At 39.0% G+C, this 22,940-nt stretch overlaps 1 protein-coding gene across 1 annotated transcript; it reads right to left on the reverse strand.

Moving 5' to 3' along the window:
* Positions 1–1,426: 1,426 nt before the first annotated feature.
* LOC144443136 (protocadherin Fat 4-like) lies at positions 1,427–18,498 on the reverse strand. Its single transcript, XM_078132539.1, has 15 exons — positions 17,928–18,498; positions 17,331–17,505; positions 16,698–16,830; positions 15,602–16,403; positions 14,062–15,024; positions 13,641–13,805; positions 11,143–13,261; positions 10,601–10,780; positions 10,234–10,388; positions 9,640–9,819; positions 8,704–9,026; positions 8,207–8,351; positions 4,261–7,931; positions 2,041–2,314; positions 1,427–1,656 (listed from the first exon to the last, which is right to left on the reverse strand). The coding sequence occupies exons 1-15, from the start codon at positions 18,496–18,498 to the stop codon at positions 1,427–1,429; spliced, it is 10,086 nt and encodes a 3,361-aa protein (XP_077988665.1).
* Between the last annotated feature and the right edge of the window lie 4,442 nt (positions 18,499–22,940).

A 22,940-nucleotide genomic window follows, 5' to 3' on the forward strand; every position in this document is an offset into this window, starting at 1 on the left:
AAGACATACATATGCCATGTTTGTGCAAAAATGCTTCATGGCATGAAAGTAGTCACTGTGTCTAAAGTTGATAAATCGAACTCAACAAACTCGAGTCATCGTCGAAAACCACTGTCCTCTTTATGGCAAGTCGGAGGTCATCAAACTCATCGCCGTAAACAACAAAGTCATCTTACTGCAACGCTAACCGATGTACTGGATTTTCGTTGCGTTAGCGGAATATTATGTTCAGGCTTCCGAAAATAAAACACCAAATTTGTATGACAAATGCCATTCTCAGAACAGACAATGATAAACATATTATATCCACGATGTATATTCAGTGATATGTGTGTATATATATATATATATATATATATATATATATATATATATATATATATATATATATATATATATATATATGTTACACCCAATCTGTGAAATTGCCCAATTCATGAAATGTGCATATAACTTTACCCAGTTCATGAAATGGTCAACCTTATGCAAATGAGAGTATAGATTGTGATCTAAAAGGAGCGAAATTAATTTTTTGGGGAAGAGTTTTGAACTGGGGTGTTGATTATCGAACTCTATGAAAAACACAAGCTACACTGAATTATAATAACATAAGAATTGTGAAGTGATGAGTTTGTAAATACATGATAATAAAGTTGTTTGATTCTTATTCTATTTTGTGTGTGTCCTACAAAAGATGCTCATTTCATGTACTGGGCATATCTTACCATACCCACTTCATAACCTGGGCAACACGATTGACTATTTCATGAACTGGGCAAAGTTACCTACCCATTTCATGAATTCACAGATTGGGTGTAACATATATATATATATATATATATATATATATATAATAAAATATAATATCTTAATCAATAATCTATATGAAACATGGCCATGATGTAAGATTTGTTTGTTATTTTCCAACGTCAATTGTATCTCAATCATAGCATGTTTTCTAGTTATACCCAGAGATTAAATTTACCAGTAGAAATGTGAACTCAATCTTGTCTGTTTTCATTTGTTTTTGATTCACACACACTTAAAACATACAAGTCAGCTGAGATCCGGATGTATGCGACACAATGAACTGTATACCGAAATATGTTGATATTTCAATGGAACACTTCAATATATAACTTTGTTGTAAGTGCAATACTTCAGTCAAGGTGAAAAATCTCAGATTAAAGAAAATTTCTTACTAATGTCAATACAATTAAAAACATTTACTACAAAAAGGTTACTTTATATGTATGACCGCGAATATTGTTATTTTTGTTGATGACAGTGTTTATTACAGATTCAGCTAACGAGTAGGTATATTGCCAGTGAATGCTAAAGTAATGAGATGCATTGGTTAAGGAAAGATCCAAAATGCTCCCTATATCACTCCATCGCCACGAGGGCAGTTTGTCTATATCAACACTTACCCTGACAACAATCTTCGTTTATTACTCTGAATTCCTGTGGTCTGTTCATTTACTTCTGATATGCCGACACGTCCAGGAGGGAAAACGATCGAGAGTTTAGAAATAAAAAGTTCGCGTACAAGGTAAAACTCCTCCAAAGTCATCGCCAAGTGGATGTCAACTAAGATGTTCGGGTTAAAGGTGTCAATACGCACTACGCCCTCGTCCGACGTCAAATGTGGTGTGCCTATAGGATGAAAAATACAAGACATGTCAAATACTATCACACCCCCACATGCGTATACGTATATATATATATATATATATATATATATATATATATATATATATATATATATATATATATATATATATATATATATATATATATATATATATATATATACGTATACGTGTGTGTGTGTGTGTGTGTGCCTGTGTGTGTTTATATGTATGTGTGTGTGTGTGTGTGTGTGTGTGTGTGTGTATGTGTGTGTGCCGTGATGGTCATGAGTCATGACTCAATCCGAAGTTTATTTCCTCACCTCCCCCCTTTCTTGCTCAACGGTCCACCAGAAAGTATTTGCTCAAAGAGTGAAGACTTTCCCACTTTGCAAAATAATCCACATACCTGCATCCTTTACAGCAACATACGACAAATACTTCGCATCAAGTTGTAAACTTTCCGAATTGCTTTTTCGTACATCACCAGTCTTGAGATCCACTTCGAAAACGTCAGAAGGTTGTGTTAGATAAAAACTTAGTTCGGCATTGGTATCAATGTCGTTGTCATACGCAGACACAGTTGTTAGTGTATCTAAAGACGAACTGTCATGACGTAACTCCACAGAATAGAATGACGGATTTAACACGGGAGTGTTGTCATTTACATCAGAGATGTTCACCTGTAATAGTGATAAAATTTGAATGGAATCACAGAACAAGAATGATCATCTTTGTGCATTCAATAAAAGTTATGGAATACAATGCTAACCATAATTCAAATATTCTACCATCTTTGAATAATCAAGTCATTGTATGTATAGATGCCGTACGCTAGGCCAAAACTACAACACACACGCATATACACACAGAGAGACAGTCAGACACACATAATGTGATACTTTCATACCAAAGCACACGGTTTACACAAAACACGGCGAGGTTTCGTCTTAGAACTAAACACTTCAACTTTTTACAGTCCGCCATAGTTCGGAAAAAAGCACATGAAACTTCTAATATATCAATACGCCAGTGACAAGGCTACTAATAACTCAGTACTGGTATACATATCATTGGGTTAACAATAACGTAGTTCCTAAAATCATCACACATACATACACACAAATATATATATATATATATATATATATATATATATATATATATATATATATATATATATATATATATATATATATATATATATATATATATATATATATATATATTTGTACTCCGGCTGGGCGTTAAATTTCGACTGACAGTTACAAATGAGGGCTATTGACCAATCAGGGAAAACGTGAAGACCGGTGTATCAGCAGAGTAGCAAATTTATCAAATGTCGGTGGCGGGAGTGTATTTGCTGTGTATGAGATCCAATTAATGCCATCCAGGGAAGAGTGATTAGACGCAGACAATCATAACAAAAACATGACCCCTGACTGTGACTGAACAGATAAGACGTCCGTTCACAAGTTGAACACTATTTTCGTAATAATAAACATTACTTCAGAGTGTATTTAGAAGGTGAACAAAATACACATACTACAACTTGTACTTGCAAGGTAGACGTATAATGGCAGGGAGAAAGCGACGGTTTGCTGTTATGACATTTGAGGACATAGATCAGAAACTGGAGACAAGTGTACTGAAAAATACACAGAAAAAAATACTAGCTCACCATGCAAGTTTGGAATAGTTGGGCCGAGGAGAGGGATGAAGACGGAATGGACAAAAAAGTCACAATAATTGTGGACGATATTGCACTGTAGTTTGAATGGTGTATTTTACTACAACTTGCGAGAGGTAGACGGTACTACTATTGCTTCGTAATACACAACATTTCAAAAGTTTGAATGGTGTATTTCATTTGCATGTAATTAATATGCTGTTTCTTTACGCTAGACACAGATAAACAATTTTGCTGAAAGTTGTATTTTTGATGTCAGTAGCCATGTTTTGTTTTATCAGTGGCGATTAAATTTCATATCACTAGTCATACACATGATGGGTGTGATTGTATTGAGTAGTTTGTAATATGAATGTCCTACATAATAATATCAAGCAAATACATAGTGGTATGAAATACACTGTACATTGGGATGTAATTGCTATTTTTGTCTGCAACATAGCGATATAGTAACGTGTGTGACACTGAATGTTGACACAGGCGTGTATTCAGTTTGTTGACACGTGTCAGCTTCGATTGGAAGTCACGTTGGCGTCAGGGTGTCTTGTCGAAAATCAAAACATAAACATTAGGTGTATGGATTTTGTCCTGGGAAGAATATGACACCATTGACTTATTTGCCGGGGTACAAGATAAATGCCATCCTGGCAATACACGCCTCCTACGTCGGCGTGTATTTACCCGGACGGCATTTATTACATATATATATATATATATATATATATATATACATATACATATACATACACATACACATACACATACACATACACATACACATACACATATACATATACATATACATATACATATAAAATGAGGCCATGGTTTAAAAGTATTCAAAGTAAATACGACTTGACGAATGTGTGGTATTTTCATCCAAGAGTGGCCATTCACAGTATGTGAAAAACATATATAAAAAAATAACAGTTTACTCACGTAAATGGTAATCCAACGATACAGCCTGGAAGGTGAACCATAATCCCTGACGTTGGCCAGTATTTCAAAGTAATCTTCGGTTTCTCTGTCACAAGGTATATTAACAGAAACTACACCAGTGTCTCTGTCGATTTTAAGATAGTTTTGTAACGCTGTAAACGAATGAAATTTGTAACGTAGTCTAGCGTTGTCATTTATATCTGCATCTGTGGCACTAAGGTTGAACACAAGTGAGTTTACCGCTAGATTTTCGGCAATAACAAATTCGTACAGTGCAAGGTCAAAATTAGGGTTATTATCGTTCACGTCCAATAGTGTGACCGTCACTGTAACATTGTTACGTAAACGAATGTTGCCCAAGTCGTAAACCTCTACGGTAAGGTTGTATTCCTCCATAGTCTCTCTGTCTAACAACATGTTTGATTTGAAGTCACCTGTGACGTCATCAATGACGTAGTGGTCAAGTTCGTTTCCTCCAATGATGCGATATCGTAATTCAGAGTTCGTTCCGTTATCAGTGTCATGCGCAGTGATATTTCCAAGAAGGGTGCCGACCACGATATCTTCGTTAACTTCGAAATGGTAAAACGATTGGTCAAAAATAGCAAAGTTGTCATTCAAGTCTCTTAACTGGATAAATACAAATGCAGTCGAGTTTAAAGTCGGTATTCCACCGTCACATGCCGCGATAGTCAAATTAAACGTTGGTGTTGTTTCTCGGTCTAAATCTTTAATGGTGGAGATGTCACCAGTGTTCGGATCTAAATAGAAAGATTCATCGTCATCACCCTCAATAATGTAAAATGAAATTTCAGCGTTTTCATCTATATCAGCATCACTGGCAGAAATTGCAATAATATGGGTTCCGTTCGCCACGTTTTCGTGTATGGTTGCATAGAAAATGTCGTGAGCAAAGACAGGTGCATTATCGTTGTAGTCTTCGATGGTTACATACACAATGGCCTGGTCAGTTAGAAACGGTGAAGTGTTGTCTGTCGCCTGTATCACCAATTCGTAGTAATCTGTTGTTTCACGGTCCAGAGTCGACAGAGTAAATAACCATCCATTGAAAGGAACAACAGCAAACTGGTTAAGAGGATCACCGCCAATACGACTGTAACTCACTAAACCGCCATTCCCCTCATCGACATCATATGCAAATACTGGCATTATAGATGTGATCCTGGGCACCTCCTCTCCGATTGATGCATAGTAAACCTTCGGACTGAATACTGGGGCGTTGTCATTGGTATCGGTGACAAATATCTGGATATTGGATGCAATTGATGAGAGCTGTGGATCGCCATAATCTGTCGCTCTCACGAAAAATGAAAGGATTTTTTTCTGTTCATAGTCAATCTCATTTTGTGTGTAAATCTGACCACTGTGAATGCCAATGGTTACAAAATTGACATCTTGACCGAATATTGTATACGCAATCCTGGAGTTTTCGCCCGAATCTTCATCAGTTGCCATGACAGTAAGCACACTGGTCGCTATGGCGATATCCTCCCGTATTGTTGCTGTATATACCTGTTTTGTCATTTGAGGAGTGTTGTCGTTTTTGTCCAGAACAGTCACTCTCAAAGTTTTCGTCGCAAACAAGCTATCTGAATCTCTAGCTGTTATTTCTAGAGTGTAGTTTTCTTGCCTCTCTCTGTCTAGAGGCGCTCCAATTCTTACGATTCCAGACGTTTTGCCAATCAAAAACGTCTCGGAATAAAACTGATCGTTCCCGTCTGTGATAAAGTATTCGAAGGAATTATGTGTACCAACGTCTGCATCAGTTGCGTTCGCATCGAAAACCTTTGATCCAAGTGCGACATTTTCGTAGATTTCTACTGTAGAAAGGCCAATATTAAAGGTTGGAGGGTTGTCGTTTTCCGATAAGACTTCGACAAATACCGTCGCCGTGGATGATAATCTCGGGGAACCGAAGTCTTCAGCTCGTACTAGCAATTTGTAGTTTGTACTTCTTTCTCTGTCTAAACCAACAGCACTTATTCTTAGTGTAGCTCCCGATATATAGAATTCACCATTGGAGTTACCGTCAGCTATAGTGTACTGATGATTAGAGTTAGATCCTGCGGCATCGGCATCCGTTGATGTGATGGGCACAACGACTGTACCATAAGCCGCTCCTTCAAGAACACTGACCGAATAAACTTCGGGGTCAAATAGTGGATAATTGTCATTTGCATCACTTACAGAAACTGAGAACGTCACATCGTCCGTAAGAACGGGGGTGTCTCCTTCGAGATTATCCGAAGCTCTGATAACTAGACTATACGTGTCCGTGTTCTCTCTATCTAATGGTGCAATCAGGATAACGTTGCCTGACGCTTCTTGGACATCAAACCTATTACCGATGTTGCCAGAGACGATTGAGTACCTCGGTATGCCATGAACTTGGCCGCTCCAATCAGAGTCTGTTGCCATGACTTGTTTGATGACAGTGCCAAGTGTGGTGTCTTCTCGCCAAATGACAGTTGACGACGACATAGCGGTAAATATCGGAGCATGTTCGTTCACTGGTTCTATATGTACTACAACCGATGCGTTTGATGACAACGGATCAGCTCCCGCATCCCTTGCTGTCAGGGTGATCACAAACTCGCGCATTGTCTCGTAGTCTAAACTATTTTTAACCTCTATTTCTCTGGATGATGTAACTTGAAAGTTGTCGTTCTCATCGCCACCGGTGAGCTCGTAGCTAAGCTGGGCATTCATGTTTTCATCTCGGTCACTGCATCCAAATTTTAATACCATTGTACCAATGTGAGCACTTTCAGACACGACAACTTCATGAATTCGAGTGTCAAACACGGGTTCATTGTCATTATGGTCATCGACCGTGATAGTTACTGTAGAATCATTGTACAATCCACCCTCGTCAGTTACTCTGACAACCAACAAGTACCCAGCAGTAGTTTCTCTATCCAGTTTCTTCTTTAATTCAAGAATTCCGGACAGGGCTCCGATGCTAAATTTGCCCTCGCCATTTCCATCGATAATAGCATAACTATATCGACCGTCCTCGTGTCCACTACGGTCGCTATCACTGGCCACAACCTGTAGGAACTCTAAACCAATGTCGTCGTTTTCATTAAGACTTACTGGATAGTCCGTCTGCGAGAACTGTGGCGCGAACTCATTAACTCCTATTATTTCTACAGATATATTCACGTAGGTATTCAAAGATGGAACCCCTGAATCGGCCACATTGACAACTAAATGAAGATAAACTTGGTTTTCAAAATCAGGAGGACTGTCCACATAGAGATATCCAGAGTTGGGTTCTATGTAGAATAAACTGTCGGCGTTTCCATCAATAATGGTGTACTGAAGCAAAGCGTTGACATCAATATCCCTATCGTTACATGTGATCTGATCAAGTACCATCGTATCGCGTGGACTATTCTCTGTCACCATAGCAGTGTAAACCATCGGTGTACAAACAGGTTCATTGTCATTTACATCGTTTAGATTCACGAACAAAGTAGATGTTCCTGTTCGTTCTGGGATTCCTCTGTCCATTACTAGTATCTCTAGTTCATATAAAGCAGTGTCTTCGCGGTCTAGTGGTCCACTTGTTCGAACTTCTCCTGATTGCATATGCAAGTAAAACTTCTCCTCTGCGTTACCAGTAAGAATTGTATAAATTAACTGACCTGCAAAACAGAACGATTCAAGAATTCAGAGCTTTAAATGTGGAATGCAAAATAGCACAGTTTTAGTATGTGATATACATAAGTCATACAAGAATAGGCCTGCAATTTTCGGTCGTGAAAACACACCATCATAATATGAAAAAACTAGACACATCGTAGACTTCTAGCATAGCATATGACGGAAAGCAGGCATTATCTCTACTTCCCTTAACATATTGTCTGGTGTTGTCATGGCAACATGGAAACAAACAAACAGGCAAAGGGATTTTGCTCACTTTCTTCTTTGATTCCATAAATTTCCATTCTCATACTTGTATGGCCATAATAACCAACAGGATAAATTCTGACGTAACGAGCTAAGAAATGTTCGTCAATCATGTTGGGTACTGTGGTATATCGATCAGTGTTACCATCAAACACCTAGAAGATAAACGAAATTACATTGTAGTATAAACAAGATCAAATAAAGACACCACGTAAGATAAAGACGAACTAAATGTACATGTATATCCAATTTTTAGCTAATATAGTCGGCTTTTTCACCATGTTGTAATTTCTCGCAAACAGTTTATTCGTCGCCTGCATTGGGGAAATTTTGAAATTACGCCCAGGTTGCTATGAAGGACCGGTGTAGTTGCTATGAAGGACTTTGACACATGTTCGAATGGCTAGATCTAGATGAGGCATTGGCGGTTTTACCACACATCAAGCGTTTTTTTTCTTGTTGCAGTATATATACTTTGCGCTGTGAAATAAGTAAAATCTTCCTTACCCAATCGTTGCCACTGTCATCTTTGTAGTAGACCCAGTTCGAGTTATCATCACTGTACGATATCTTATACTGGGTAACCCATTGGTCAGCATCTTCGCGTCCTTGAGTTACAAAGCCAGTAATTTCTCGCTGTCGACCCAAGTCAACCTTTATCCATTGGTTGTTATCGTTCACAGCCGTGGCCCAAGCACCAGCAAAGGAACCTTCACTGGGTTGGTACAATCGCGCCCTCTGTGGCGTGTGATTAGAGTCGTAGAATGACGAAGCCGTGAGCTGAGCATCAGTAATATCACCACTTTCCATCCCTAACGGTTCACCAATATCTACGAATATAAAACAAAAAGAATAATAAACATTTTATGAAATCCATAGAAATTCGTTCGTGTCCATTTGTGCCTTGAAGTGGGTATAAAACCCACTCTATAGGGTTGTTTTCAAGACTTCTTTATCTCTATGATAATTTCTTGACAGACCAAAATTCATGTCATTGAAGCACTCATTTAGTTTACCCAAGAATAGTGGTACAGAACTCCTGTTACTCTCACTAGTCATGATTACAATGTAAATGATTCGTTAAAGTTTTCCATAAGTAGAATAACATAAACACTTCTTCAAACGAGTTTAAAATAATGCAGAAAATGTTCAGATATGTGGAATGTACTCGTCAGTCGCCACTGTGATAATTGTTTTAGTACATGATATTTCAATGACGTGCATTTTTGCGGGACGACCAATACTTACGCCAAGTTATCTTTCATGCAGTTTCATCAATGTGCAAATGCTTGGATAATTTGTTCTAAATTACAGTTTAATACTCCCCACTCCCCAGATTTCACATTTGATTACGAAAATTTAAGTGTAAAAATGATTAAGCTTATGCATCGCATCACAGATCACTATTTGTTGGTCGTAGACTAACATCTCAAAAGCACTTACCGTCTTCTTTGTCGTAGTCAGTTGCCGACAAGACAGCAATTGATGACGTAGCAGGTACACTTTCATCTACGTAGACAGTGTATGTTGGTAAATCAAATTCTGGACCATATTCATTTACTCCAATAATTTCGATGATTACTGCGATGGTGGTGATCAGGCTGACGGTCCCAGCGTCGGAAACTAAATACACAAACAAGATTAACGACTTCCAATGTACAACAGCCAAAAGACTTGTCGTGTATCAAGAAGCTCTCTACACCACTTTCTTAAGACAGTAACACCAAAACAATTCTCTGAGCAAAATGTACAAATGAAGACTAGACTCTGTAAAACGAATGGTTGCTTATACCGGCTTGAAAGAAATATAACCCATAATATGATTTTCATTCGAGTCTAGTTAGAAAATAGTCGTTAACCTTAATTTTCTCTTTATCTTGTCAAACTCAAACGGTTAACCCATGAACATAAGCTGGTGTTAGTAATTTCAAAGAATGTAATCTATTACAAGTCGCTATGCTAAATGGATCAGCAACACGAAAAGAAACTACATGCACAGATGTGCATTCTTTTCTATTAAGAATTGTAATACTGTACCTTTAACACTTAGGACGTGTTTGGTTTGCGTTTCGTAGTCTAGTCCATAGTGGACGGTTATAAGTCCGGTATTGTCAATAAAGAAGTGTTCATCTGGGTCTGTGGTTGGCTCGATTTCATACAACAGAAATGCATTATTACCATCATCAGCATCTCTGTAATCAAATACAAATGAAATAATGTCAATGAAAGACATAAAATTGTATTTTTTAATTGAGTCTTCACCAGCATACTTCTACGTAAACCATTCAAAGGACTGACACCAAATCACATTTAGAGCTCCTTCGCACATGTTTGTTATCAGGTAAACCATTCAGTCCACTCCTCTTTGTGTCCGTGTAATATTCGAATACAGAAGGAAACTCACGTGCATGACAGTTGGACGATATTGGTAGACATGAGACTATTTTCAGCAACGGATGTCGTATACAGGGATGGAGAACACGAGGGGGCGTTGTCGTTGATGTCAGTTACTGTGATCGCTACAGTTGCTGTTCCAGTCAACTGTCCACCATTTACTCCGTGGTCATGTGCTTCTATTATCAACCTACAAGGGATAGAAGTGTACAGTTACACATATTTCAATCTTAAATTATCTTTAAAGTAAATTCTTGATTCCCCATCCAGATAGTAATTGTGGATACGTAGAGCCGAACCAATCACACATCACGATGATATTGAAAGGTGTTACATGTATTTGCTCTTAGTTACAGTGCCCTCATCCGTTCTAGCTGAGACATTGAAGTTAAGCATATTACAACCAACTTGTTCTTCATTTACATGACGGATTGGTGTGTTTTTCGCTATTGGACCACTGTTCCCAATCGGAGTACATTGAAGCGGAAAATATTATGATTGACAGATATAACAATAGTTACATATATGTCTTCTAAAAAAAGTAAAGCTCACCTGTAAGTTGGTACAGATTCACGGTCAAGTTCATCTCTGACTTTAATCCATCCATCCGCTGGATCAATGTGGAATTTCCCGTCATCATTGCCACCGACTATCACATAGACGATTTCTCCATCACTGCCTACATCTGCGTCCACTGCAACCACTTGTGTGACGTTTATTCCTATATCGGCATCCTCCGATACTTCGGCATCGTACCAGGCGCTGCTGGTAAAGCGTGGAGCATGGTCATTGTAAGGTTCGATTTCGACAAAGACGGTAGCGATGGTTGTTAGTGGATTATCTCCACCATCAGTCACGTACACACTGAGTTCAAACATGTTTGTACTTTCATAGTTCAAATAGTTGGCGTCCCGAGTGATAACTTTCCCAGTGGACTCAACTTCAAACGGATGATCCGAAGCAAGTCCGTCAACTAATTCATATGATAAGACAGCATTGCTCCCTTCATCGGCATCAGTACAACTGATTTGAACAATAGAAGACGAAGCAGGTGTGCTCTCAGAAATCGATTCGTGGTACACTGACGGGTTACAAATCGGAGTATTATCGTTGAAGTCTGTTACAGAAATTGCTAGAGTAACCGTGGCTGTCTTCTTAGTTAAATGGCCATTATCAACGGCTCTGACAACCAGTGAGTAAATTGGGGTACTTTCCCTGTCCAAGTTACAAGTAACAGAAATCTCTCCTGTAAAAGTATCTATACTGAAATCAGCACTGCTAACAATACTATATACAATTCCTTCAAAATTCAAATCTGGTCCAAGATCTTCATCATATGAATGGACTTGAAAAACTGTTGTACCAGGAATAGTGTTTTCTGGCAGACTAAAACTGTACTCATTTTCGCTGAACACTGGCGTAAACTCATTATACGGTGTCACAGTCACACCAACCAATGCCAAAGATGACCGTTGAGGGCTACCACCATCTTTGATTTCGATAACCAACGAATAGTCCTGTGTCACCTCCCAATCAAGTGATTTCACATTTTCTATCCGACCAGTATTATCGATTGCAAAAGCTTCGTCGGTATTCCCATCAACGATTGTGTATGAGACGCCATCCATACCATTCTGTCCATCATCTAGATCTGTTACTATTAATTGTTCAATGTTGGTATTGGGTGGGATATTCTCGCTGTACGTGACAGTATATCGTGATGGACTTGGTAGTGGATCATTGTCATTGACGTCAAGGACATTGATGATTACAGTGACGTCAGCACGTAGTGTGTTTGTTGGGTTTGTTGGTTGGTCAACTGCAGTCAGGATAAGGTTATGTGTACGACTACTGACATCATCATAATCAAGCTGACTTATTAAAACTAGCCAACCTGTATCAGATTGCAGGTGAAACATACCGTGGGTAGGCATGGTGTACTTGACGAGACCGTCGTCTCCATAATCGGCATCAGTCGCAGACACCTGTAAGAGTGACGTTCCAGACTCCGTATCTTCGTAGACATCAATATCGTACACTGACTGGATGAAGCTTGGGGAGTGTTCGTTGCTAGGTGTGACGTCAATGCTAAGCATCACTGTTGCCGTTAATTTGGGGGATCCCTGATCGGTGGCGAAAACTTCTAGCGAGTAAGATTTTGGTACTGTCTCCGAATCATATTCTAATGGATTCTCTAAGGTTATTTGCCCAGATATCGTATCAATGGCAAACGTGGTGTCGTCATTACCGTCCGAATTCATTTCATATCTGATGACATTATTATCATTGGTGGCGTCATCTTCATTATCAGTACACGTGACTGTTAGGAAGTTTGTTGAAACTGTAGTGACCTCATCCAATGAAAGGTCAAAATAATGCGAGTCACAAACTGGTGCATTGTCATTCACATCAGTAACTGTCACAATCACGTTCCGAAATGCTTCATTAGGGGTCCCTGCTCCATCAAGGACACCATCAGTAGCTTTCACCTGGAGAGTATACTGCGAAAGGGTTTCTCTGTCTAAGTCGGAGACTAGCATTATCTCAGCTGAGATTGGATCAATTAGAAAATCGCCAGCCTCGTTTCCAGATGCAAAAATATAAGAGATGTGTCCATGTGCATTATTACTTGAGTCTCCGTCACTTGCGATGGGTATTGCCATGACCATGCCTGTGAGCAGATTTAAAAGAAATATTTGTTTTTGCCATTGTAAATACCATATTACCACTAAATAACAGTTTATGAGCGATCTATCCTATTTGATTCACTTGAATGTCATTTTAAAAAAGGTTATGCGGACGCGGAACTCATGTCAAGACAGGCGTATGCTAGTTAAGACTATAAGTTGCTGAATTGTGACGTAACCATCCTTCGTTGGTTGACGTATAATGACTTATGTGAACTCAGCTGAATCCGAAATATATATTATCCATTCGTTTAGGAGTACCGTATTTTAAATTCGATATCTTTCGCATTTCTTCTTACTCAATGACAAGCTTAGTTCAAAATAAGATAAATATTTCAAACACGGAGACTGTAGATATTTTACCTTTCGGAGTATCCTCGGGTACAGACACCGATATGTCGCTGGCGGCGCTAAACACAGGAGAAAATTCGTTGACAGGCACAACGTTGACAGTTACTGGTATAAGTACAGAGAGTGGGTCTGGACCATTGTCATTGACGATCACGCTCAGATAGTGAACTGTATCAACTATTTGGGGGGGAAAGAGTTCATTTTAACAACACAGCAATACTGGCCATATTTCACGGTGAAATTATGGACTGAAATTAACTTTACTTCGAATTTTAATAGTTCAGGTGAAAATGCACTTTACCTAAACAATATAATGTATAAACCGTTTTTCGAAATACTGGTTTTCTTGCTTGAAATCAACATACGAGTTTATACGAGTTTACTGATTATTAGTTTATATCGAGCACTATACGTAAGACTTGGAATGACTTACTTTCAAAATCAAGACCATCAGACAATCTCATCTCATTTCCGACGATGGTGAAATATTGCGAATTGCCTGAAGATATGGCATACGATAATACACCATAACTTGCATCTAAGTCACTACAGTCGAACGTTGCCAAGGTTGTGCTCACTGCTGTCGTTTCTTCGATGTTCAAGACAAACGACACACTGCTGCACACAGGTGGGTTGTCGTTCACATCGGTTATAGTAACTGTTAGCATTGTTTCATCGCTCTTCGCTGGGTCACCTCCGTCTTCGGCGCGAATCCTCAGGGAAAACGACGCAGTATCTTCGCGATCCAAAGTAGCGGAGGTGGTTACAAGTCCATTGTTAGGATCTATCTGGAAATGGTGGTTAGCGTCACCAGGGGTGATAGAGTAACGTATAATGCCATGTGCATGGGAGGGAGAATCTGTATCAACAGCATATACTACACCAACTGATGTACCAACCCCGGCATCTTCGGCCAAAAGTGTTGTGTATGTAGATGGAAAGGTCGGCGTAGCTTCATTAATCGGTGTAACTTGTACAGAAATTGGAACTGTAATTGATAATGGTATTAACCCTTGATCTGAGACAGTGACAATGATGGAATGTTCAGTGTCTGTTTCGTAATCCAAGTTTTCAGCAAGAACAAGCTCACCATTAGAAATGGAAAATTTCTCTTTAGGACTTTGTATAATGTCATAGGTCAAAACACCGTATCCATAAGCAACACTGTCACCATCGCTACAGTCAATATCAACAACTGTCGTACCTACTGAAGTGTCCTCCGCTAGTGACGTACCATATGACGTCACGACACAGGTAGGGCTATGGTCATTGGCGTCCGAAACAGTGATACTAACGGAGGCTGTATTTGCAAGTGAACCACCGTCTTTCACTACAATGCGAAGGTCGTAGTTGTCCTGACTTTCATAGTCTAGTGTTTGTGACAGTCGTACTTCCCCTGTAGGAGAGGAAAGAACAGGAAGCTTTAGGTTTTATGTCAAATGCAGTATTTCTTGAAATACTTCAGAATTTAATACATACAAACTTATTGATGTAATAATATAACAAAGTGTTGTCAAACCAAAACTACATCTAAAACTTACAAAGTCAAAGCAAGAAAACGATAAGCATCGACAAAGGCACAGATTTGTAACCTTATACAAGTAATGTAAATGTAATTGTTACACATTCTCACTATTTTTGGTGTTTGTTATCGATGTTGTTGTTGTTGTTGTTGTTGTTGTTGTTGTTGTTGTTGTTGTTGTTGTTGTTGTTGTTGTTTGGAGTTTCCCTTTGCAAATTTCTCTGAAAATCCATCATATGATATTACATGTAGTACAATGTAATAATTCCTTATTCGATTCCAGGAAGGCTGGTATAATATAAACGATTTTTCTCTTTTATTTTTTCGAGTGCAAAGATTTTCAGCTATTTTAAAATTTGCCCATTCAAAATATGTATATCATAGCTTATTGGTATATATCAACATTACAGCTTCTAAACACAGATATGATACTAGTATGTGGTTTACTTACCAGAATTCTGGTCAATGCTGAATGGGTGATTGGCCGGTTGCGTGATATCAAAAGTGAACTGTCCATGTTCATGGTCAGATGCATCTTGGTCGTCCACTAATAATGCAATAATCAGGTCCCCAATAGCCGTGTCTTCAGAATATTGGAGATTATAGGAAGGCCCTGGTGACTTGTACTGTGGACTGTGTTCGTTAATCGGTGATACGTGGACTGTGACGGGGATTCTTAATGTTTTTGGTGTAACGGGAGCCGAATCACTGACCAGAATGACTAATTCAAATATTCTGTTTTCAGATTCATAATCCAAAGTTTTACCACTTCTTAAAGAGATTAACCCCGTCGAACTTATTTCAAAAGTGTTCTCTGTATTTCCTGACAGTATGTCATAAGTAAGGATATTATATCCGTTTGTAGAGCCGTCAGCGTCCGAACAAGATAGCGTCACAACGGTGTCTATGTCACTGATAGTTTCATCTTTACTGTCCGAATAAGAAGCACTTGAACAGACGGGATAATTATCATTCACGTCTACAATGTTAACTTGTACAACCGCTGTTCCCGTTCTTACGGGGTTGCCACCATCAGTGGCTTGAAATGTAAGATCATAGTATGTGTTTGTTGCCATAGCGTCGTAATCAAGGTTGCCATGCAACGATACAAATCCTGATTCTGAATCAACTGAGAATGCGTTGTCGTCATCGCCATCGGTTATTTCATACGTTAGGACGCCATCATCGCCAAGATCGGCGTCTTTTGCAGTGATAGTGAACAGATGAGTTCCATGTGCAGTGTCTTCAAAAACCTAAACAGAAATAACAATATTACATTTGTATCAATATGCTTTTTAATAAAACACACACTGATAAAAGCAACGAATACAACATAATAATATTAAAACTCACAACTCATTGATCGAAAATAGTAAATGCAGCCTGGGGACGTAGAAAAAGAAAAGACAATTGCGAGGAATAAAAATTCGATCACTATCATTTTCACTAGTTTGATATATCATCAGTTATTTGGTGGGCTGAGGTATATCCTAGCAACCATTCAATGTCAGAGGTCACGTAATATAGTGATCTATGGTGGGCCCTACCTGTACAGGATCTGGTACTGGGCTTCCAAACACGGGATCTGCTTCATTGGCACCTGTTACGTGTATGACTACTATGGTGCTGCCAGTCAACCTTGGAGACCCGTTATCAAATGCACGTACTACCAAATAGTAACTGTAGACAGGAATAAAAAAATATTTATAATGCTCATACTCGAAGCTTACATCACAATAGGTGGATCGAATATGTGGTTGCTAGTTCGAGCCACACCGCTGTCAATTGTTTCTGAAGAGTTTAACTACCGTTGCGCAGGACAGCGTTTACAATGTGAAGAGTACTTCTAAGGGAATGTTCTGCTGCCCGAGGGGTTCAGAAAGTGTAAAGGGTCACTGTGTTGTTACTGGTCTATACCAGGGGTGATAACAACTGTAATGTTAACACCCCCAACCCCCACCCCACCAAATGCTTCAGAGTAGGCAGATTACCAATACTCTTGGTTTAAAATAGTACATTTATAACACGTGATAGTCATCATTGTCGCAAAACCACCTACCTCGTTATGGCGGTGCTAAACAGACACCCCTTTCAATTTTCGTTGTGTCGGTAGAAAAGTTATAGTCTGGCTTGTAAGAATGAATAGGCATGATTTATGTATTACGTAAAATGTTACAAACCTGCTTGATTCTGTGTCGTAATCTATAGTATTAGCTAGAACAACGGCTGGTTTTTCAGTATTGGTGTTGGCACTAAGTGAAAATTTACCAACTGAGTTTCCTTGTACGATGGAATAAGTGACACCAGAAGGAAGTGTATCGTCATCCGTGCAACTCAATGTGACCAACGTAGTTCCTGTAATCAATGAAATTACGAGGGTAAACTTGGTTGTCTAAACATGTATACGAATGGAGAATGAGATATAAGAAAAATTGGTGCTTGAAATTGTCACTATATACCTCTAACAGTTTCTCCAGTAATGATACCGTCATGAAAACAGTTATGTCTATACAAATGTTAAGAGTTACACAGGTCGATGAGTGAGTGATGCATGAATTAATCGGAAGACTTAATGGTATACTGTCCCAACTTCATCTCCCACAATACATTACTCCTTTACTTAAACCACATTGTTCTTATACCATCAGATCGACAATACTGTATAAACCATGTCATCAATAGAATCAAGAAAATTGATAGAAAAACAACTACATGGGTGACTATTGATGGCCATTTTATCACCCTTTTCAAGAAGTTTTTTTTATCGTGCAACCCACCTGTAGACGTAGTCTCGACCATTGATGTCTCGTAAGCTGTTTCTTCAAATGTTGGTATTTCATCATTGATATTCAGGACAGAAACCGTCAGAGTAGCGCTAGAGGTCATCGGACTGAATTCATCGCCATCTACGGCAGCTATAGTTAACCCATAGATGTTTCTTGCTTCATAATCCAACTCACGAACCAAAGTCACTTCTCCACTGACGACATCAATGCGAAATTTTGAGGGGTCATCGTCTCCGTCAACAATTTCATGAGTGACGTAACCCTGTGGACCAGCATCCGCGTCTGTCGCCTGGGTAACGGTGACATAGGTTGCCAGGGCCTGGTTCTCGTAGATCTGTACAGTGTTGCTAGTTGGCATGGTTGTAAACACAGGACTGTTTTCATTATTTCCAGTAATATCAATATAAATAGTTGCCGTGGTAGTCAGTCTATCATTAATACTGGCCCTGTCTTGGACTCTGACCAATAACGTGTACCTGTAGTCATACGACGCCAACGATTCCATATCCAATGCCCTTGACAACTCGATCAAACCGTCTGTCGTTCCTGAGTTTGCGTACATGTCATGAAGAAGAAAATGGTAATAACTCGTACAATAATCTGTAGCTAGCGGCTTTCTTGTGTATTGAAATCGATAGCAACACCAACACCAACGTGGATCAATATTTCTCCTTTGGCAAGACGTTTGAATGTTTACAATTGCAAAAACTCGTTTTTATAAACATTTTATTTGTGGAAGTTTGTTATGGTTTGATCACTACGTCATTATACATGAAATACAGCCACAAAGTATATTGAAAACACGGACAAAAGAGTCGTCGTTGCAACAATATGGGGAAGTATTCGTTATTTTCAACCTTCATTGATTAGCACAGTTTACATGGTGCATATATGCATCGTTATATGATAACAAATCAATGCATTCTGATACATGTATATTGGCCGGCTTCTTGATTGACACATCATCGTTGAATTCATTGGAGTATAGTAACCATTGTAGGGACTAAATGGATCTTGAGGGTATTTATACTGGTGTTGACATTGATAACAGAATCTGTGAAATTTGTACACAGGGTATAGAGGATGAATACCATGTCATATTTGTATGTCCACTGTATCAGAACTTGAGATATCTTTTACCTCAGTATTACTATATTTTTCCTACAGAAGATAAATTTTGTACATTAATGAGGTCAGAGTCACAAACAGTTTTACGAAATCTCGGTAAATTTGTGTTTAAAGCCATTAACTTGAGAAAAGAATATTTTCTGTAAAATTGTTTCAATGAGTGTATAGAACGTTTACTTTCTTTTTTTTGTTTATCCTGTTCATATTTCTATATTGTTAAAATTGCATTATGTATTGTGTCATATTGGCCGGTGGCCTTAAGACAATAAATACTATTATTATACTAAATGGATCGGAAACTAATATGCAATGACCGTCACAATCGTATTTATTCTTGTTGTAATATTACCTACCTATAGAGAATTTAGACCCAACATTGCCCAGAATAAAGTCATATGCAATTTCTCCATTAGTGCCTTGGTCTGTATCGGTACATTCCATTTGCATAACGGATGACGTAGTAGCTGTGTCTTCAGATATAGATCTATGGGTAGGATTTAGACTTACTAGTAAATTATAAATTTTGTACTCGGAATCAGAGAATTTTATCATAACCCCAGTCGAGTCACACATTTAATCACCTTCATATTACTTTACATGCATGCCAATGAGCATAGGGTCAACATGACCATTTCACACTTGATCGTTTTACCCGTGTATTCATCCCCTGAGTTCTTAGTTGAATTAATCCACATATCTTGTACTGTGTGGATTATGCTTTATTACAAAAGTAAATAACCTTATTAAAAAGGAAACCCCCTCCATAACATAATACTATCATACTAAACCTGTGATACACGTTTGGGTTACACTTCGGTTTGTTGTCGTTGATATCATTAACGTTGATGTTCACCGTAGCAACATCGGTTTGTTGTGACGTATCTATGGCAGTCGTGGTAATAGAGTACGAGTCTGCCCAGCCATATTCACGCTCCAAAACTACTGAATTCTCGATGTATCCATCATTTGTAATACGGAATAACTCTGATCCTACACCTACAACAAAGGGTTGAAATTGTTAACCAAATTCAACATTTTACTAAATGCAATTTACTAACATGGTCTAGAACGCTGTTATGGTTACTATTAACATATTCTTCAATTTTTACTGCCGAAGATGGAACCCCCTTGCGAAAATTCTGATTTATTTGCCCTTGCGTAGTACTGTCATGGTTTATTAGAGTGTAATCTACAATTCGTTATAGCTATGCTTACCAGACAAGACGTACGTGATAACGTCACCAACATCGTCATCAGTTGCTTGGACCTGGATAATTTGGGTTCCAATCGGTATCTCTTCATCTACACTGACTGTATAGACTGACGATCCGAAAGATGGTGGGTTGTCATTCTCGTGACTAATTTTAACAGTCAAAACCCCATCGTCTGTTAACGCGCCTCCGGCTGAATTATCACTGACCCGAAATCTCAGGATATATTCTCGAAGTCCTGAATCGTAATCGAAGTTTGGCGAAGCAACAGTGAAGACAGTGCCATCAGTACCTGATGTCATTTGAAATGGAATACCGCTCGTGAGCATTTGGTAAGTAAGAGAATCCCCTGGTAAGTCCACATCAATGGCACGGAGGACGAATACATCAGTGCTTCCAGGAAACGTTTCTGGAATCATTAAAGTTGCAGGAAGGTTAGTAAATTCTGGTGGTTCGTTTACGTCGTTGATTTTCACTGTTAATTCTGCAGTAGACGTTAACCGACCAATGCCATCTCCATCCTTAACAATAACAGTCAATACATATTCAGAAATCCTTTCGTGGTCAATCTCCGCACCCGCTTTCAGACTCAGTCGTGCCGTTACCGAATCCAAACTTACAATTTCAAATGGATTGTCATATGGATTATTCGGTGGGTGCATCTCAACGATTTCGTAAGTTAGAGCGTCCTCATCTGGATCCGACTCTGCCACTGTCGTTATGACAGCCCCTCCACCAGCATCCTCATCAATGTCAACAACATCAATAAGGTTACTAAAAGTTGGCGACTCGTTAATGTCGACTATGTTGACTGTAAAATACGTTGTCGCCGTCAAACACTGGAATACTCGTGTACTACAACCCGTTGTGCCGTCATCCAATGTGACTGTTAAAATGTACTGAACGTTGCCACTCTCGAAGTCTAAATCGACGTTCGTAGATGTGTAAAGCGACCCCTGAGAAGAATCGATTGAAAACTGACGATTACCATTATCCGGCGATTGGTTGGTTACCGTCCATCTCAATGTGTCCCCGGGGGTGTCAACGTCATAAGAAAAGAACAGAAAAATCAATTCATCCGGAGGTTGATTTTCGTCCAAATATATAGTTAATGATGACGGTACATTGGTAATCTCTGGAATCTCATTTTCATCTAGGATATTCACTTGGAGATCTTCCTCTGCACATAAACTTGTACCAGCGTTTGGACCGTCACATACTCGAACAGACATCGTATATGTTATGAGATCTTCGTAGTTTAACTCCCTGCCGTCCGTGACGATGATGTTTGCCTGACGATATTCGACGCCCTGCGTTTTGGCCACAAAATCAAACGGTGCGTTGGAAGGGTTTTTATTGATTATTGAAAAGTATAAAGTGTCGACCGTGTTATCATCGTTCTTATCGTCGTCTCTCACTTGATACACTACCTCAGTGCCACTTGTTGAAGGATGTATATTGTAGGTTGTCCAGACAGGCGTATTCTCGTAAATGTCAATTTCAGCTGCATTAGGGAAGTTTATGAAAGTTGGCGTTTCATTGACATCGGTGATAGCCACTGTGTAAGTCTGTGTAGCAGTGGTCTGACCCGCATCACTGTATAAAGACAGAAGGTGGACATTTATATGATTTATGGCAAAATACAAAGTCTTGTCATAACCCTATTTGCAAGATTTTTATTGAAAATATTTACCTATCGCAATCAATTAAAACATTCAAACAGTTTTTCTACCGAAGTCAAAATAAAGAAGGCTAGTAAAGCAATCATCTTTGGTAACAGAAAATCGAAGAAGCTTACTTGTGTGCAAGCAGAGACGTATAAACTTTCGACCAATCAGAACTCTCCTGAATACTCACGTGACTTGGATTCTCAACAGATATTGCCTTTCACCCCGATCCCAGTCAAAGTTAGTAGGATCTGTTGTTCTTACAGTGCCACTATCCGAATCGGTTATTTCAAAACTATATGGTGTCAACCCGTTCACTGTTGCCAAGGAGAATGTTGGAATATCGCCATCTTCGTCAAAGTACTGCACAGTAAATAGATCGGTCAATGGATTCTCGTCTTCAGAAAGAGTGTAACGCCTGCATGAAGTGTACAATGAATTTCAATCACCAAATTGTCAAACACCCATACCCCATCCACACCCCCTTCTTGTTCTACACGCACTATTCTACATGTACAAGAATCTTTACACTGTTTGGCTCGATAAGAGACCGAAGAAATAGCGTCATTGTCCTTCAGAAACAACACCGACCCATTGGTCCACGAAGTACGTATGGTCTCTGAGAATCGGCATCTGACGGTTGCGTGGAAGCAATTTCTAAAAAATACGCTGTGGGCAACTTGTCCATGGATACTTCATGAAATTACTAGAATGTTTAAAACGTACATTTCAATAATGTTTTTTTTACATGAAATAATACTTACAGTGTCGTTGGAGTTGTATCTGTGATTAAAATAGCGTCATTGACATCCCTCACGTGGACTGTCAGTCTGTGAGTTTTCGTGGATCCACCCGAATCAGTGACCGTTAATGTCAACACGTATTCACTACCCACTTCAAAATTCAAATTCGCTGCCGTCAAAACTTTTCCCGCATGCGTTGTGCCGGGATATGCCGCACAGTTAACGCTACTGAGTGTGGCAGGTGACACTTTAAAA

This window comes from Glandiceps talaboti, chromosome 1 (genome assembly GCF_964340395.1).
Source record: "Glandiceps talaboti chromosome 1, keGlaTala1.1, whole genome shotgun sequence".
NCBI lineage: Eukaryota > Metazoa > Hemichordata > Enteropneusta > Spengelidae > Glandiceps > Glandiceps talaboti.

Bases quoted from the DNA above. Each gene is read 5' to 3' on its own strand.
- LOC144443136 (XM_078132539.1), bottom strand. From the start codon at position 18,498: ATGTACGCAAACTCAGGAACGACAGACGGTTTGATCGAGTTGTCAAGG. The intron at 17,506-17,927 runs GTGGGTTGCACG...CATTGATTACAG, and splicing joins GGTCGAGACTACGTCTACAG to GAACTACGTTGGTCACATTG. The intron at 9,820-10,233 runs GTACAGTATTAC...TTGTGTATTTAG, and splicing joins ACACGTCCTAAGTGTTAAAG to TTTCCGACGCTGGGACCGTC.